Source organism: Thamnophis elegans, chromosome 8, assembly GCF_009769535.1.
Source record: "Thamnophis elegans isolate rThaEle1 chromosome 8, rThaEle1.pri, whole genome shotgun sequence".
NCBI classification, from domain to species: Eukaryota; Metazoa; Chordata; class Lepidosauria; order Squamata; family Colubridae; genus Thamnophis; species Thamnophis elegans.
In genome coordinates this window covers 71,437,553-71,456,796 of record NC_045548.1, presented here as the reverse complement: position 1 = coordinate 71,456,796, position 19,244 = coordinate 71,437,553, and the positions used below count along the sequence as shown (strand labels likewise).

At 41.2% G+C, this 19,244-nt stretch overlaps 1 protein-coding gene across 4 annotated transcripts in view; it reads right to left on the bottom strand.

The window, feature by feature from the left end:
- Positions 1-19,244, bottom strand: part of PHF20L1 (PHD finger protein 20 like 1) — a 64,368-nt gene that overhangs the window by 25,988 nt on the left and 19,136 nt on the right. For 3 of the 4 annotated variants that reach the window (XM_032222442.1, XM_032222444.1, XM_032222445.1), the window contains 4 exons: positions 15,666-15,728; positions 11,273-11,480; positions 4,760-4,885; positions 3,365-3,447 (listed from right to left, as the gene is read on the bottom strand). In XM_032222442.1, coding sequence (XP_032078333.1) covers positions 3,365-3,447; positions 4,760-4,885; positions 11,273-11,480; positions 15,666-15,728 — 480 coding nt within the window. The remainder of the gene's footprint in view (positions 1-3,364; positions 3,448-4,759; positions 4,886-11,272; positions 11,481-15,665; positions 15,729-19,244) is intronic. The other variant, XM_032222443.1, reaches the window with a different exon arrangement.

The following is a 19,244-nucleotide window of genomic DNA, read 5'->3' as shown; positions in this document are numbered from 1 at the left end:
TTCCATCTGCAATTTATACTTTATGTTGATCTCTGGATCAGGATGTGAAGCCAAACACCTCTCTTCATTCTTACTGACTGAGCACCATAATTCTTCCAAACATACTAATTATCTGTTTGACTTGACCAAATTTGCCATATTTCCATGTCAGGAATTTCTACAATATTTCTTTAAAAGCACATCAAGCTTTTGCAATTATAAATCTCTGGTGTGTTGCAAAATCTTCCTGATTCCCAGATTTGAAATCTTAGTATTAAAGGAGTGATGATTAAAATCCACAAATTCCCACATATGTAGGTCAGTCTGTACACAAGACATGAAGAGGCTGGCAGGGTCCCTTTAGTTGATTTTTTTAAACAAACCATTGACTATATTCTGTATTTTAGCACATAATCTGGATATCATGTATACATGAGTTTTCATAAGCACCTTAAAATTTTGTCAATTAAGAGCAATAACAAAGTAAGTGTCATCTTATCAAGTGGGAAAAGCAAAGCATGTATTTTCACAATGTTAATGCCCCCACATCCATTTTGTTCAACGCACATAATGAATCGTCATATCAACATGACCTCAATTTACAAATACCAGCATTTGACATACATATCTAGAGAGCTCCCCCCCCCCCGCCCCCGACACTTTCATCTAGCAGAGGTAAATATTGTGCCAGTAAGCATTTCATTAAAACGTTGGGGAAAATTCAGGAAGCATTTGGGCTTTTTTGTTAAAAACAAAACAAGCAAACTTTTCATAATAAGATTCAAATTCAGGACCAAAACCGTGTTCTCCAGGCTGGACACTTTTGCATCAAAAGATGGATGTTAGGCACGGGTGACTAGATAAACAAGGCAAAGCAGCCCTAGCCATGTGCATGGATTATGCAAAGAAACTGCCCCAATCACAATAGGATTAGTGTTGTGCTTGAGAAAGACAGGATGTGCTTCTGGTTTGAATGTCCTTGCTACGTTCAATGTAATGGAAATATGATGTAAAGACTGGTGGAGCAAACATTCCATTCAAGGGTCACCCATGCTATCCCATGTCCACTGAGCATCATTTGTTCATGTGAAACAACTGGAAGACTCTAGAACCATAGCTAAAGCTTGGTAAGAAAATTGCCAGAAATTAATTAGAGCCATAGCTTGTAAATAAATGATTTTATTGTTTCATCTTCACGTGTGAAAGACATCACTACAGAAACCATTACTTTCAAAGTTACAAAATTATTTAAAACAAGGTTTTGAAAACTTGTTCTAATAAGGTGCTTAAACCTCTTTTAACAAGGACAAAATTAAACATGAGAAAGAACCTTAACGAAAATTAGTTAATCTAAGCAGATATTCTTCAAAAGTAAACACAAGGCCGGATCCTAACAACACAATTAAGTGACTACTATATCTGTGACATGTAACCTGAGGGTTTAGGTTTAAGATATTGTAAACCAGAAGGCGGGAAGAGAAATTAACAACCAGAGGAGACAATCTGAAGTTCTTTTCATTACGTCTTTTTAACCATCAATGTTTAGCTGTAGGCAGGCTGGCATCATGAAGCCACTGATTCCTAAAAAAATTATTTATGCCTTAGAAAACAAATTTTGAGCCCATATTTTGGGTCCTCCCAGAATAAACCATGATTTGGGCTCTAAACACACCGGTATTAACCAAATGTATTTTCTTTATAACCATCATTTGAAAACCCACTTAAATTATGGTTGCAACTTCAAGTTTAAAAATAGATAAGTGTGTATAACTTAAAAGACCTATAACTGATACTTGGATGGAGCCATGCCATGGTTGGCTAAAAGCTAAAAAAAATGTTAAATTTTTCTGACTTCTCATTAATCAACTATTATTTCTTTCATTCAGGTAATGAATTTCTTTCCATTTCAAATTCCAATTTTTTCTGTATCAATTTTCTCTATCTTTGGTTATATGTTTTATATCAAAGGTTTTCAAATTCATATTTTATAGGCTGTTAAATCTCTAGTATTAATAACAGTCTACAGGTTAGAATCTAAGAAAGTCAGCCACGTTTAATTTTAATTTTTTTTAAAAAAATTTTTTATATTATGTGGCTTATAGAACAAGATCTGCAAAACTCACATTTCAACATTGGTGTGATTTCCTGAGAACCACTCCAATGTACTGAGAGTAGCAAACTATCCTCTTAGTACACTCAACCCATCTAGCCCTGTTCTTAGGAAGTCATAGTTATGCCTTAAATGCAAGGCAGGAGAAAAATCCAACGGAGCAGAAAAATGAAAGAGAGCGCAGGCTCTCTGCTTTAGATGTGAACTAAAACCAAATCCCCAAGAGGTTTTTAATGTGTTTCCTTTTTTAAATATTTATTTAAAAATCTAGAGATTAACCCAAGGAGGAGAAGGTGGAGGAGGAGGAGGGTTAGTAATATGGCTCATTGAACAGTTCCATAAACACATATACGTTCACAACCACCAATTCTTACAACAGAAAGGAAACTTCTCTATGTAGAAGAAATTCTGGTAGATGTCAAAACCCCTGTGTGAAAGCACAACTTCAATTTGCGTCAAGGGTCTTTTAAGTCACTTGTTGGCACTATTTCAGCTATAGTGTAACAGCATTTGGGACATCCAGTTTTTTGTCTGTTTGTTTTGATTCTCGGAATGCTTTGCTAATGAAAATTAAAAATAAAGTCCCTGTGGTACTTTTTTCAAAAGGCAACTGGACTTTTTTGGGGGTGGGGTTGGTTGAAGAGTTTCTCTTTTCATCCAAGAAGCATCTTCTGTCCTTCATGAACTGAAGATGCTTCTTGGATGAGAAGCGAAATGTCTTCAAGAAGGGAAAAAACCCTTCAAGATAGTCCAGTCTCCTTTTGGGGAGGGGGGGGAGCACCTTTGGGACAACCATGACTGGATGACTGAGAATCTCCATAGACCAGGGCTGTCAAACTCCCAGCCCGTGGGCCGGATGCGTCATGCGCTGGCCACACCCACGCCCGGTATAGCGAAAGGGGGGGAGGTCCCGATACGTCACATAATGCCACTATGACGACGTGAGTTTGACACCCCTGCCATGGACAATAAAAAGAAGGTAACCATAAATTAAGACATCCAACTCTCTGACCTAAAAGGCAAACGGCAGAAGTCCAGTCCGGACAGAATCTCAAACTGGTCTCTGAGTTAGGCGCCCTTAGGAGCAACAGATTTACTTTCGTGACCTTCATTTATGCAGAGGTATATTATATACATACACACACACATCGTTCTTTAGCGCCCCTCCTCTTGGGATTCTGCCTATCAAGACAATATTCACATCACAGATCTGGTATTTCCCATAGTACGTTCCAGAATGGCCCTCGGAAAAGAATCAACTCTACAATTTCATACCTGCTCCAAGACTGGAGCTGCTTCTTTGCGGTCTTCTTTCTTTTCAGCACCATCAGCCCAGACAGCTTTGGATGCCAACAATCCTGCACAAGAAAAAAAAAAAAAAGAAAAAGAAAATAGCACCAAAAATAAGGACTCTTTTGAAATAACCGCCGGGGCATTTGGCCAAGGAGGATCATCCTACGGGTACATCCGAGCACTTGTTCTCAGCACAGGTGGTTCCCCACTTACCCCCATTTGTTGAGGGGCCGTTCAAAATGACACTGGCACTGGGGGGGGGAGGAGTGACTTATGACCTTTATTCACACTTATGACCGTTGCAGCGTCCCCATAGTCACATGATCAAAATTCATATGCTTGGCAACTGGCATGCACTTATGATGGCTCTGAATTGTTTTTTTTTTTCTCTCTCTTTCGGTTTAATGGAACACCACTTTGTTTGCTGCCGAGAGTTTCTAGGACAGGTGGGCAACCATGCAAATGAGATTAAAAACCACAAGGCCAACCACAAATCTGTCAGATGAGTTGGGCTGAGAACGAGTGGCTCAGAGTCATCCAGCTGGGTTTTTCGCACCTAAGGGGGGGGGGGGAGGCGGGACTAGAACGCATGCTCTTCTAGTTTCTAGGTTTAGAGATTTAACCTCTAAACCAAACTGGCTCTTGTTGATTTTATAAACGCAGATAGTGACATAGTTTGTATTTCTTCTTAAGTAGAGAGATAACAGAGCAGAATAACAGAGTCGGGAGGGACCTTGGAGGTCTTCTAGTCCAGGGTTGTCAAACTCAAGGCCCATGTGCCGGAGTCGGACCACAGGGTGCTTAGATCTGGCCCGCAAGGCCACCCTGGAAACAGTGAAGGACCAGCCCACAGTGCCTCTGCTAGCAAAACTGGAGCTTGGGAGAGCCATGTGTCCCCCACCCCCAGCTGACCTCTCTTTTCGGCTGCGATGGCCTCTTGCAACCCTCGGGCAGCGAAAATGTAGCTGGGGTCACCTCAGGACCTCATGTCAAGCTGGCCATGCTCAACCTGGCCATGCCCCATGCCTCCCCCCTGATGCGGCCCTCAATAAAACCAAGTTTGACACCCCAATTCTAGTCCAACCCCCTGCTCAGACAGGAGTTCCTATGCCATTTCAGACCAATCTCTTCTTAAAAACTTCCAGTGTTGCAGCATCCACAACTTCTGGAGGCAAGTTGTTCCACTGGTCAATTGCTCAGGAAATTTCCCTTTATTTCTAGATTGCTTCTCTCTTTTATTAGTTTCCCTCCATTGCTTCTTGTCCTGCCTTTCGGGTGCTTGGGAGAAGACTAGACTAGACATTCCTAGTTCCTGCAACTGTTCAAATGAGAGCAAGATTAAACAACCATCATAGCTGATCTGAAATGGCGACTTACCAGTGATCTTGTTCAGACGAGCCCTCTTTGCTTGAAATGAGTTGCCTAGATTATTTTTCCTCTTGTGTGCTAATGCGTTCTCCGCCTGTACAAAGGCAATCTTTGGGACATCCACCAGAGGAAATCCTACATAAAAGAAGGAGGAGAAATCATATATAAGCACCTTATTTGAAAAGCTCCTCTGGGTACCTTATAATATAAAAGGTATCGGTAAAGGTTCCCCTTGCACATATGTGCTAGTCGTTCCAACTCTAGTGGGCAGTGTTCATCTCAGTTTCAAAGCCGAAGAGCCAGCGCTATCCGAAGACGTCTCCGTGGTCATGTGGCCAGCATGATTAAACGCCGAAGGAGCACGGAGCGCTGTTACCTTCCCACCAAAGGTGGTTCCTATTTTTCTACTTGCATTTTTACATGCTTTCGAACTGCTAGGTTGGCAGAAACTGAGACAAGTAACGGGAGCTCACTCACATTACATGGCGCTAGGGATTCGAACCGCCGAACTGCCAATCTTTCTGATCGACAAGATCAGCTTCTTAGCCACTGAGCCACCATGTCCCCTCACTTACAACAGAATTACCTCCATATACTATTACGAGATAACATTAGAAATCATAATTAAATTTCTGGAAATAATTTTTTTATTAGGGTTTAGCAAAAGAGATTGTTCTCCGACACTAAAATCTAGAGAGCTCTGGAATGTTCTGTTGTTCTCCTCAGAGGAATTCTAATCCAGCTATTCCAAGGACTAGCTGCAATTTCTGGATGGTCATCTAGGAGTGCCTGAAGACTGAAGAGCATCAACAGTGCACCACAATAATCCAACTTTGCAGTGCATGGCAAAACCAGGGCTCTCTCTTATACGTAGAGAACCACCAGGTTTAACAGCCACCGAAAGTTCCACTTGATCCAGATGTTTTGTGACTGTACAATGTCAACATTGTACATGGAGACCCACAGAACCTCCAAATTGCCAATGTATTCCTTAAACTTAGGTGCAATCCTCTACAAAAACTGCACGCCTCCCAAATTGAGGACATGACGTGGGTACGTTCTAAAACCATCTGCATGAAGTCAGTGGAAGCCATAAAATCCTGAACTGCACCTATTAGAATGACCTCAGCAAGAACAACACATTTCCCAGGAGTAAAGCACTGGGGACCCCCCCCCCTTCCCCCAAACCATCTCGTATCAGTTATAGGTTCTGCAGAGCCTCCATCTTCATCTAAGTCTTCTGAAGAGGTACACAGCTTAATAAGAGGCTTGGGCAGGGAGATGGTCTCTTAAGCTACACAACACATACTCTCTGACACACAATTACGCTTAGGGATGATTCACACCCTGGCCAGTGTCTCTTTTCACTTTCACCACCAGGCATAAGACACTGAAGTATAAGCTGGACAAACACGTTTAAAAACAGCTTCTACCCATAGGCTGTCAGGCTCCTAAACACAATCGCAATCACTCCACATGCAGAATGGAAACGTATGACTAGTCCCCCTCCCCCCCCCAATGACTGGCATAAGGATTATTCTCTATACCAGTGATGGCCCTTTGGAGGCCCTTCAACGGCTGAAAATCAGCTGGCTGCCGTGCGCATGCACACTGAAGCTAACCACGGGCAACGGCTCGCGTGGCCTTAGAGATGGCTCCGTGTGCCACCTGTGGCACGTATGCCATAGGTTTGTCATCACAGCTCTATACAATTCATGCTGTCTTGTCTTTTCTGTTGTGGATTGCACCAGTAGAGGCTAGACCAATTTTGTTGTATGCATGATGTACAATGACAATAACGGCTGCTGTTGTCATTATTATTCTTGTTTTTATTGCTGTTATTATTCAGCGCAGCCACTCGACAATAAATGGGGCCAAAAAAGGTCCTTTGTTACTTCTGCCGTGTGTCTTACATGGACCAGTTCAGTCCCTTAATAGCAACAGCAACAGCACTTAAGACTTATAAACTGCTCCAGTGTTTCATAGCACTCTCTGAGTCAGTTTACAGATTCAGCCTCTTGCCCCCAACAATCTGAGTCCTCATTTTACCAAACTTAGAAGGATGGAAAGCTGAGTCAACCTTGAGCCTGCTGGGATCGAACTCCAGGCGGTGGGCAGAGCCTGCCTGCAATGCTGCATTCTAACCACTGTGCCACCAGGGTTCCTTAATCTAATGTGTCAGCCCCAGCGCTCTCAGCGGCTCAGTGCTGCCATTCTGCTGATGGGGAGATTCGTGACTGGGGCGTTTCGTAACTCGGATCACTGCTGTGCCACACTTGTTTCCCTGCCATGCCAAGAGCTTGAAGGACCTTCGGATCCTGCAGTGACTTTCATACGGAACGGCACCAGCGTAGGCGTGGCAATCGTAAACCAACATGGTTTGTCATGTCATTGGAGTATATTGCACACGCGTAGGAGAGGGCAGGCCACAGGCGGGTTTAAATGGTGGAGGGAAGCACGGAATTACAGGCCTGGCTTTAATTCACCCGTGTTTTGCACTGTGTGTTTGTTGGAAGTACCAGAACAGGCTTATAAACATTACATTTACCACGAAGTACCTACTTAGTCGTCTTGTTTTTCTCTGCCTAAACGGAATCCGACAGTAAGTAGATAAGTCCGGCTCCTTTAGAGGAGTACAGAATTGGCCTTGAAGAAAACATGTGGGAATGCTTAGTAAAACAGGAGATTACCCAGAGAAATCCTGAGAGTGCAAGAAAGAAACTCAAGACTGCCCAGCTTTTGGCTTTCTTTAGAATAAGAAGGGAATGGGAAGCATAGCAGACTTTCCAGATTCTGTGATTATAACCCGGATCAATTCGGGTTCTGGGTTTTCTTGTGAAATCTGTTTTTTTGACTTGATCTATCTTGAGGGAGTGACAGTCATTGCCCATATATCCCTTTTAGTCCCTATTGAGTGTTTCCCCACAATCTGCGCTGTCTTATCCAGACTGTGGTATTCCTACAAATCCACATACAATGTAGAATGGGACTAAAATAATGGTCAAATGGGCAGCAGTTAAGAAAAGCAGAGGGGTTTTTTGCGGGGGGGGGGGGAGTAAATCCTTCTTCATATGAATTACCAATGATTTTGAGAACTGAAGGCCTTTATTGTCAAGACAGTTGCAAATTGGAAGAAACACCTGGAGAACTTGCCTATAGAAACACCCACAGCTAAGCTGTTCCTGGTATCATTGCTTCTTTTGGATGAGTAAGAGGTGTGGTTGATTTTTCCCCGTATCTGGCTATTTTTACATTAATGCAATCACTTTTTATGGTGCCCGTAACCATTTTGGTTAGATTTTACACATTGCTTTATTCTTTGCTTTATAACAAGCAAAGAAAGGTTATTCGGAAATTTGCCAAGGCATCCACAGATGAATGGGAAATGAATATTTGGCTATAGATAAGGATAAGCATTAAATGAAAAAATATATGGGATAAAAAAACAGAGGGGGAATTTGAAATATACTCCTAATGAGGAAAAATAACTGAGATATAAGAGATTTAAAATTTGGGGTGTGCAATGATGTATAACTATGTAACATTATGAGAATAGCTGGAAACTTGAATCAGGCCCACAGTTCTCCCAAAAATATGCTTTTTGGGGGGGGAGGATAACAATGGATTTGCTATATATGTATACCTTTAAAAGGAGGATGTATGTGAAAATTATTAATATGAAAGATAATTATTAATACCATCAATATTAAATGGAGTTTGCTCAGATGCGGAAATACACCATGCAAGCTAAATGGAGAGAGCGGAAGAGAGAAAGGGAGAGACGAGGAGGAAGAGAGGGGTTAGGAGAGAGGGAGTAGAAGGGAAGAGTAGGAGAGAGAGGAGTGGAAAGAGGAGAGAGAAGGAGAGAGGAAGTAGAGAAGAGAGGGATGGTAGAGGGAAGAGAGGAGGTAGGGAGAAGGAGAGAGGGAGAGGAAGCAGGATGGCGGTGGATAGGGTATAATATGGTTTATGGAAAGCAGAAGAGCAAATGGTAGTTGCTGTGGGTTGGTGGTAAGAGGAACTGAGATAATATTGGATAACACAAAATAGTGCTGGTTAAGATGTAATGATATGCCTGTGGTTACTTGTATGAAAAAAATAAATAAATAAATAAAAGAAATTTCCCAAGGAAATACATGACATTAGCAGCTATTCCGATGTCCAGGATGGATGAAGAGTGCCTTGATGCTACCCTCACTCTCCTGGTCTTCCAGAAAGGTGTGTAAACATGGTTCTGTGGTCTTTCTCAGAGAGAACAGATGAATATGCAGCCATGGGGCTGGTTAGCCCTCCCTTCGCCTTTCCATTCATATTCAATTCTAATTTTTAATCTACCTTGCCTCTTTTGAAATTTTAATTATTTATACTGGTTTTTTTGTTTTTCTCTTTTATTGTACACCACCCAGAGTCCTTCTATGAGGTAAGATGGGCAGTTTTTAAAATTTGATAAATTGTACAAAAGCCTCAGAACAATCACAAGAGCAACAATGGCAACAGTATGGTATAACTCAAACGAATAGCTACTGGCATGAATGCAGCAACATTTCCTTTGTTCTCCTTGCCACAGTAGCCTTAATTAATGCTCCCCTCCCTGCTCTTTCATAAGACAAGCAGGAGATAAAAATATGAATTCAAGCAGCTCGCCCAAATGCCTATCTTTGTGCCTTCACAGGTCTTAAAGGGAGCATAGTAATATTTCACAAAGACAGAAATAAAATCTCCTTGTCACATCATGCCTGGAACTTCATATAGATTCATCCAAGCACTTCTCAAAAGCCCAGTTAACATGAGGTGGTATCAGGCAAAACAGATGTTTTTTTTTTCCTGCTTACAACCTGCTATTAAACAACTACAAACAAGCATATAAACAACCACCGTTATAGGATCACAGACCATTGGCAATGCGTTATTCATTACAACAGGTAGTCCTCAACCTACAACCACTCATTTAGTGACTGCTTGAAGGAACAAGGGCACTGATTTATGACCAGTTTTCACTCTTATGACTATTGCAGCAGCCCCACAGTCACGTGATTCAAATTCGACCATTTGGCAATTGGTATATATTGATAAGAGTTGCCCAATCCTGGGGAGGGGTGTGGGTCACTATTTGTAGCCTTCCCAGCTGCCTTCTGACAAGCAAAGTCAATTAAGCCGGTAAGAAAGGATGTGAAATGGGGCAAAACTCCTTTAACTGTCTTGCTGAGCAACATAAATTATGAGTTTATGAGTTTATTATTTATAGGCCGCCCTTTTCCCTGAGGGGACTCAGGGCGGCTTACAATTTATAGGGAAGGGGGGGGGTACAAGACAATAAAACAATAAACATGAAAACAGTGCAAGTAAAAAATAAAACACAACATTCATCATTCGGGTGGGGGCAGGTTACGATCTTTATCCCCAGGCCTGACGGGATAGCCAGGTCTTGAGGGCTGTGCGGAAGGTCTGGAGGGTGGTGAGGGTACGAATCTCCACGGGGAGATCGTTCCAGAGTAAAATATGCATACTTAAGAAAATCTGGCCAAATGTAGTCGTAAGGCAAAGACTACCTGTAGTTTACACGCCACCCAGAGTTGCTTCAACAATAAGATGGGCAGCTGTGTTGTCTCCTTTGGACAACTCCTCAGATTCTTCCTGGGAGGTTGGCTCAAGGGAGGATGAGCTCATTCCTGGCACATCTGAACAGCCGGCCAAAAGAGATTTACAGGGGGCCTCGGCTGGGACAGCTTGCAGGGGCAGACGGTCAGGGAAGAGGAGGAAAAGGAGCTGTCTTCCATGGTGACTCAAGAGAGCACATAGGGAAGAGAAAAGACAAAAGCAATGGAGATCTGCCATATTACTCGGGAGAAGGCCCCACCCATCTTGATGGAATGCACCAGAAAGCTATTTATCACAGCAGGCAGAGGGAGGCATTGCTGGGAACAACATGTCTGGTTTCTGGATGTGTGTGTTTGTTCCTCGTGCTTCCAGCTGGACTATGGAGACTCTGAACTTCTTCTCTTGCCAAGTGAGCTCTTGTGGGTGTATTTCAGTTTGGCCTGGTGGGTTAAGTTTGTGTGGTGGACTTAGGAGTGAGGAGAAATTTCCTGACAGAACAATTAATCAGTGGAACAGAAGTTGCCTCCAGAAGTTGTGAATGCCCCAACACTGGAAGTCTTTAAGAAGATGTTGGATAGCCATTTGTCTGAAACGGTATAGGGTTTCTATAAGACCTCCAAGGTCCCTTCCAACTCCGCTATTGTATTGCATTGTATTGTATTCGTTGGAGCAACTTTCCATTGTTTTATGGATTATTTGGCCATTGCCTTGTGGACTAACCTTGGCCGACTTGTGGCTGGATTTATTCGGAACAATTCTGAAGGAATTCCTGGGGAACATTAATAAACTCTCTAAACTCCACTGACATGCATGTGTGTGAATGAGTGGAGTACCACACAGCAGCATATAAATTTAATGAACAAACAAATCAATACATATTTTAAAAGGAAAACCATGTATATAATAAATTGTAGTTATATATACCAAATGTCTCGCTGGATGTGGGCTGCTCTTCTTTCTTCTGGACTTTCTGGACAATTGCTGAGGTTGAGGTCTCTTCCTTCTTTGAAGGTACTTTAAACCACTTTCTGTCCTCTTTGTCTTTATTACTGTTTGCGCTTGTCCGTGGCTTAACTCCTGTTTTGTTTTTCGCGGCTGCCACTGCGGCGGCTTTGACCAAAGCTATCCAATCCTTTGAAAAGGGAAGAAAACAACCACCTCAAATTAAAATCCAGGTATGAAGAAAACTGATTTTTTTTAAAGGTATCATAAAGGGGAAATTGTTCATGCTGAAGAACATCTGTTTTGAATTTCTATTCTTTCTTGTAAATTGATACTTAAATATATATATATGGCACAAAAAAAGAAAGAAACTAGGATTTTGATGACAGGTTAATTAATCCTGGGTGCCCAAACTTCCATTCTAGGAATTAAATGCTGTTAAAAAGTCTAGAATGTTCTATGTCTCATTTGGGCCATGCTAATTGTCATGTTTTAGACTAAATAGCTGTTGCTGACGTGTTTAGATCTGCCAAATTGACTTCTAGAAAACCACCGAGAGACAGTGTGATCTAGAGAGAAAACAAAACATTGTAGTTTTCTGAAACTTTCCATTTCTGTATGATAGCTTTCCATACCCCCATTTATTTGTCCTAACAGTTTAAGGTTTGGCAGTGAAAATGTTAGCAATAGCATCAAATGCCTAGAAGGTACTTGTATAAAACTGTCCAGGAAACCTCTATGCCAGATTTGACTATCTATGTATCAATCTCGATGGCTTTGTTTTGAATCAGGCGGCATTTAGGTTGACTAAATAAATAGATTTATCTATTTAACCAACCCTGCTTTACTTCTTGGGCAGAAATCTTTCCCATTTTTTGAAATGGAAATTGTGGCAACTCTTTGATTCCAAATATTAACAAATATTTTGCTTGCCAAGGTTAACCTTCATGCCAGGAAAAAAAAATCCTATTAAGGTAACTGTATAATCCTTATAGCACTACTAAACTCATTACTAATTTAGCCCAGATTCTTTGGATGTCTTTCAAAGGAAAATGTCCAGCTGTTTTCCATTATCTTATAAACTTTTATACCCCAAGAAGACTTTAAATTGTCTTAACTGCTTTACAATAGCTACAGAAATCTGAGAATATCTATTGTAATTAAAAATCAAGTCAGAGTTACCCTAATATGCATCGGGTTAGATTTTGTTGTTTTGACACCTATGGCTGCTTAAGGACGAACTGTCCATAACTACAGTCCAGGTGGCTAGATTCTGCAGAGCAGCACTGGGAATTCGTCAAAAAGACTTGTCTAATCCTCCCTAGCTATTTTACACCACAAATATGGCAAACCCTTTGCACTGCTTATTCCTTTTAGTATTAAACTGACTACAGGCCACATAGTTTATAGATTGCAATTTTAGCATAATTGGACCATGTATAATTGACAGCCTGGATTTTATCATAGATTTTAGCTGGTATTTATTATTTTATACTAGAGTTTTTAATTGCATTTTTACTGAGTGTTTGGATTTGTTCTGGTCTATGACTGTAATAAACTGAATTGGGACACCATGCTGACAAAGATATACTTTATGGTGATGTAAAGTATATCACAAGTTATGTGAATTCTAATGTAACTTTTAGGATGTTGGTTCTGAAATGCTACATAGATAACACCTACAGAGATGTCCGTACAACACACATAGCTGTCACTCTGACATATATTGGTACATTCTACAACACGTCAAAAAGTGAACAATAATAATTAGGGACCATGGACATTGACAGAGATCAATATTGTGGATGTGTCAGATGGACATTTGGCCAGATTTTCTTAAGTATGCATATTTTACAAAGCAAAAATCATATTCTATTTTAACTCTGGTCAACAGTTACTCTTCAAGTCAGCCTAACAGGAGATTTTTCTCATTTGAATGTGCTTTCTGAAGTGTTTGTCCTGCTTTGTCCAAAAGCAGGACTCTTCAAACAATTCATTAGAGTGGGATAAAATGGTAAATGAAGAGAAACCCCATATTTGCAGATGACATGAAATTGAGAGGGAGCACTAAGAAGGCAAAAAACAAAACGATGACCTTGATGGGCTGGAAAAAGGGGTTGGAAGATAATGCAATGTAATCAAGAACAAATGAAGAACCCTACATAGGGGGGGGGGACATGAATCAAATGCACAATTAGAAGGTGGAGGACGCAAGGCCGATGATAAGGTTTTGCATAAAATGTTTTGAAAATGTAATTAATCACTAAATTAATAGGAGTCCCTATGATCTGGATGCAAAAAAAATTCAAAGCCAGGCTGTAATATGTTACAGTTTCCAAATCATGTAACACAATCACCATATTCAAATACTTGGTCCACTTCTAGACATTTAAGAAAAAGGATTTAGAGACTCTAGAAGAATGATGCTGGGGCAGGGATCTAAGTCTTACAAGAAAACACTCAGAAAATTTAAGAAAATTAAGTATTCTGTGATCAAAGATGACAGAAGGGAACATGGCAGCAGAACCAGAAGAGGGAACAGTAGATCAAGAACTTTTCTCTATCATCCTAGAATATACAGCACAGAATTACAGCATTAAACAACACAAAATTAGTTTCTAGTGGGATGCTAAGAAAACTTTCTGTGATGTGACAATGAAATCCATTACCAAAACAGGTAACTTGATAGTGAAATCAGTAATAAAGAAGGGAATGACTTCTCTTTCATTAGAATGGTGTGGTGGCCTAGAGGTGGAGCTCTTGCCTCACCACCAGGAGGCTGGGAGTTCGATCCTAGGTAGAGGCAGATGTTTCTCTGTAGGCACAATGAGAATTTATCTGCTGAATAAAGCTCCACATTGGCAACAAGAAGGGCATCTGGCCATTAAAACATTCTGCTAGCTCCATTCAGCTGCCCAGATTCCACCCCGCAAGGGATTTATGGGGTGGTTAAAGGATGACGATGAATGACTTCTCTTTCATTGGATGTTTTCAAATACAGGCAGGGGAGACATCTGTCATGGAAGCTTTATTCAGAATTCCTGTACCAAGCAAATGTTTGAACTGGCTTAACTAAAAAATTCCAACCACAAGATTCTATCATATGTGCATTAAAACCCACACGCGTGTAAAGATATGAACTGCAGGTCTATATTTGCACTCAAGAGTCTGACAAATCTGTATGCATGAAGGAAGAAAATGCATTTTATCTTCTATGGTAAAAGCAATCTTACACAAAGGTTCAGAAAGAAGGAAACTTTTTAATTTCTTCTACATTAACATACAAAGTTATGCCTTCCTAGAAGAAATATTCATTAAACTTGGATGATGGGTCTACTGAATTTCACCTTCTACTTTCTACTATTATCCCATCTATTTTAATCAAGCCAGTAGGACAATATCTTCTGTGTGTATATAAAACTGCAGATTTACATCCAAAAAACTACATGTATTATAGATTGATTCTCTATCGTTAATGTTAGTTGTTTTCACTTTGAAGAACTGATGTCTCAGACTTCAAACGATCCAAACGGTTATCTCAGAACTGTATGAGCTATTGCCCAAACCCTCAACAGCTCTGCAACATTTGTTTTCACTGGATAGAATGTATTAGAGCCATACCTTATAATTTTACAGCTTTAAACATGAGGAAACAAAGCTAAGATATCATTCCGCCACCTCTTAAGTTGCTAACTCCACTGATGACTTCTTTAGCAGCAACTACAGGTACTCCTTGACTTACAATTGTTCATTTGGTGACCAAAGTTACAACAGCACTGAATAAAAGTGACTTATGACCATTTTCCCCGCAGTTGTGACTACTGCAGCGTTCCCTTGGTCACGTGATTAAAATTCAGAAGTTTGGCAACTTCGATGGTTGCAATTTCCCAGGGTCATGTGGTCAACATGGGACTTTCTGAGTTTCAGAAGGGAAGCCAGATTCACGTAGCAAACTGTGCTACTAACTTAACGACTGCAGTGATTCACTTTAACAACTGCGGCAAGAAACGTTGTAAAATGCAGGCAGACTCCATTTAACAACTGTCTCACTTAGCAGCAGAAATTTTGGGCTCAATTGTGGTTGTAGATCAAGCACTACCTGTATAAACTGCTCGTGTTCAGATGAGACCTTTGTCCGGTATACAGACAGCCCACCTGAAGCATCCTTATTCACTCTAATGGACTGATGCTCTCACCTTCCACGGCTCTACCACAGTTCTGCCCCTCTCTCTCAAGAGCTCTTCCACCTATTGTCACACCTCTTCTGCTGGTCTTGGCCACATCAGGTTTTCGTGGTTTTTCTCTCTCCTCAGCTTCTGCTTCCTGTGTGCCAAGAACCCTCCCTCGCCTCCTTCCACAATCCCACAAAACTCACTTCACGTGGCTCGTTATCCGTCACTAATCTCAGCTCCGGTGCTATCTGTTGCCTCTCGCGCGCCTAATCGTATCGAAGATAAAACACAAACATGGAAACAAAAAGACAAGTTATCACGACATGCCTCTCAGTTGGATGACTCCCTTCACCAGCCTTCCGCAATTTCTTGCCCTCCCAAAGGCAACCGTTTTTAGGGAACAACAACAACCTGAGACCCGCAAAACTATTGCGGCCGAGATCGCGTCCTCTGCCTTGTCTCTGCTTACAGTCAAGATTTAGTCAGCCAAGTTGAAGAAAGACTACCTCAGGGCTAGGAAGCAGACACATATAAAACAACTGCTCATCACTACAAATTATGGAACCTGCTATAATGTCTAAGACAGGCGTGTCAAACTCAAAGCCCGTGGGCCAAATCTGGCCTGCACAGTGCCTTAGATCCGGCCCACGGAGCTGTCGTGGAAACGGCAAAGGACCAGCCCGTGGTGCCCTCCTGAGACGGCCTGCCCAAGCTCCGTTTTCGCTAGCAGAGGGCTGCAGGAGGCTGGCAGAGGCGAAAATGGAACTCGTGAGCCCATTTCCACTGGCAAAGCTCTTGGGCCACCACAAGCACCCATGACACAAGTGACATTGAGCTGGCCACACACCCCCACCCCACCCCACCCCAAGGTTAAACACAATCCTGATGTGGCCCTCAATGAAATCGAGTTTGACACCTCTGGTCTAAGATAAAGGAGATAAGTGTTAGCACCTTTTTTTTTACACGCTGATTTGTGTGTAATTTTCCATTCATTACACAACACTAAACTGCCTGATATCTCTGGAGCTCAAATAAGAATATCTACAGATTTTTTTTTTAAAAAAGAAACCTACCTTAAGTAAGCATGCGTTGTAAAGACTAAACAATCCCATGTGCACATGCACACACATACACTAAGTATGTTTCGAAAATAAATTTCTATACCACTCACCATATTCTGCAGGATACAAATGTATCTAGTACATCTAGGCAAAAGTATATTTGACAGTTAATTAGCATATTCCATCTAAATGGAAAAAAAGTTATCTTCTCTTCTGAAAAATCTCACTGATTATGTTCATAGCTCTGGCTAAAATTCAGAGATAAAAGCCACACGTAATTTCTTTGCAGCATAACAGTTGTTAAATGGCAAACTTTGTAGTCTTATTTCTATAATTTTGCAAATGTTAAATATTTTGTTATTTTAGAGATCTTGTGATTTGCCCCCAAAGCTTATAAAATGTCCATATAGACTTTTCAAGTATATGAATAAGCATTTTTACATTCATATTTTATTCTACAGGTAGTCCTCGACCTGTGACCACAGCTGAGCCCAAAATTTATGTTGCTAAGCGAGATAGTTAGGTGAATTTTGTCCCATTTTACGACCTTCCTTGCCACAGTTGTTAAGTGAATCACTGCAGTTGTTAAGTTAGAAAAATGGCTGCTAAGTGAACCTGGCTTTCCCATTGACGGTCGCAAAAGGTGATCACATGAGCCCGGGACACTACAACCGTCATAAATGAGTTAGTTGCCAAGCATTTGAATTTTGATCATGTGACTATGGAGAGGCTGACACTGTTGGTGACTAATGTTAAAAATGGTCATGTCACTTTTTTTTCCATGCCGTTGTAACTTTGAATAGTCACAAAATGAACTGTTGTAATGCAAGGACTGCCTGTATCATATTATAGAACAGAAAGTCTTATGTGGGATTTTTCAGGTTAAGTGGCCCATTTCTAGATACGGTTTCCTGAATCAGTATGGGTTTTTTTCTGTACATTATACGCATTATACAATTTTTTCCTTAAATTACATGGCGAGTGGTGCGGTGGCCTAGAGGTGAAGCTCCCTCCTCACAATCAGGAGGCTGTGAGTTCGATCCTAGATAGAGGCAGACATTTCTCTCTCTGGGCCCACTGAGAATATATCTGCTGAACAAAACCCCACCTTGGCGACCGGAAGGGCATCCGGCCATTAAACTCTGCTAGCTCCATTCAGTTGCCCAGACTCAACTTCGCAAAGGATTATGAGATTATATTATGGGACTCCCCCTCTTTAAAAGATTATGATGATTACATTATATATGGTATCAACCTTTTTTTTTAACTTATCAAGTACAAGTAACCCTTTTTTCACTCTCTTCAAGCAACCCATTTCATATTTTAAACGATGTCGTGCTTGAAGATTGCAAAACTGTGTTATTGATAACTGCGTTATCATCAAGAAATAGTATCTGAGCTTCTATGCCATTTTTAGAATCGTAAATTCGTGCCCTCTGGGGTAACACAGGATCTTCTCTGAGAAGCACTGGCCAAAACTATGGCTACTAAGGGAATACAAGTAACCCACCTAGCTATAATATTCCTCCACTCCCCTTTCGTTCCTCCATTTCACACCTTAATGGGTTTGGATTTCTTTCAAAAAGTTACTTTTAGATCAGCTTTATTTTGACTTTTTTTTTGCTGCTCTTCCTTTTATACATCTAACCAGGCTAAGAGCATATAGGCAGTCCTCGACTTACAACAGTTCGTTTAGCGACTGATCAAAGTTAACAATGGCACTGAAAAAAGTGACTTAAAAATGACTTAAGTCTATTCTATTTTATTCTATTCTAAATTCTAACTCTAACTCTACACTGTGAATATTTTTCAGGGTAAATAGCTGTCTCTTATCTCTTTGGCAGAGCTTATAATAATCTTGTGGAAGTCAGAGTTCATATGACACAATGCCATAAATCTTAAGAACACAATAAACTCTGCAAAGAAATACAGCTGGAAATACTAAGCCTCCAAGTGTTTTCTTTTAAAAAGCACGTGCCAAAACCTATCAACTCTGAAATACTCCAGGAAATTTCTTCTCTGCTACATGCAAAGGCTTATCATGTAGCATAGGCATCCCGAACCCCCAGTTTGTGGCATGTCAGAAACCAGGGGCTGCAAACAAGCAAAGCCCCATCATCCGTGGGATGTAGGCATTACGCGAAACCACTCCCACACCGGTCTGCAGAAAAACCTCTCTCCATTGAACCGGTCACTGATGCCCAAAAGGTTGAGAGCCGCTGATATAGCAGGAGGACATTTATCTCTCTGTTTTTTATAAATGTTCTGACCGAGGCTTCCCAAGAGCATGAAGCAAACTCCTTGTCTTGACAAAAAACCCATTTTATTAATCTACTGTGAATTCTGCTCATTCACATCCAGCAAAGTCTTTCAAGGGAGGATTTACAGTCACAGACCTTATCTGGCTTGGAGAGCTGACAGGACGATATCTGCAAAATTTGGCAAGGAGTCTTGGAGAGTCATAATCAAACTAATTGTCTCCTGCAAACTCCACTCCCCTTTCGTTCCTCTTTGATTTCCTCTGGGAGGGGCCATTCACCATTCCACCTGTGGCCTTGCTCCCAAGTCGACCCCTGTACTTTAGCTGTTCCCTTTGTCTGCACATGCGCACACTGGGAACAGGCTCCAGCTGTTTGTCTGCCTCACTGATGTCTGACTCTGAAGGCAGCTGATAACTGGCAGACGGCTCTGCCCCCCCCCCCTTTCTGCCTCTGACACAGA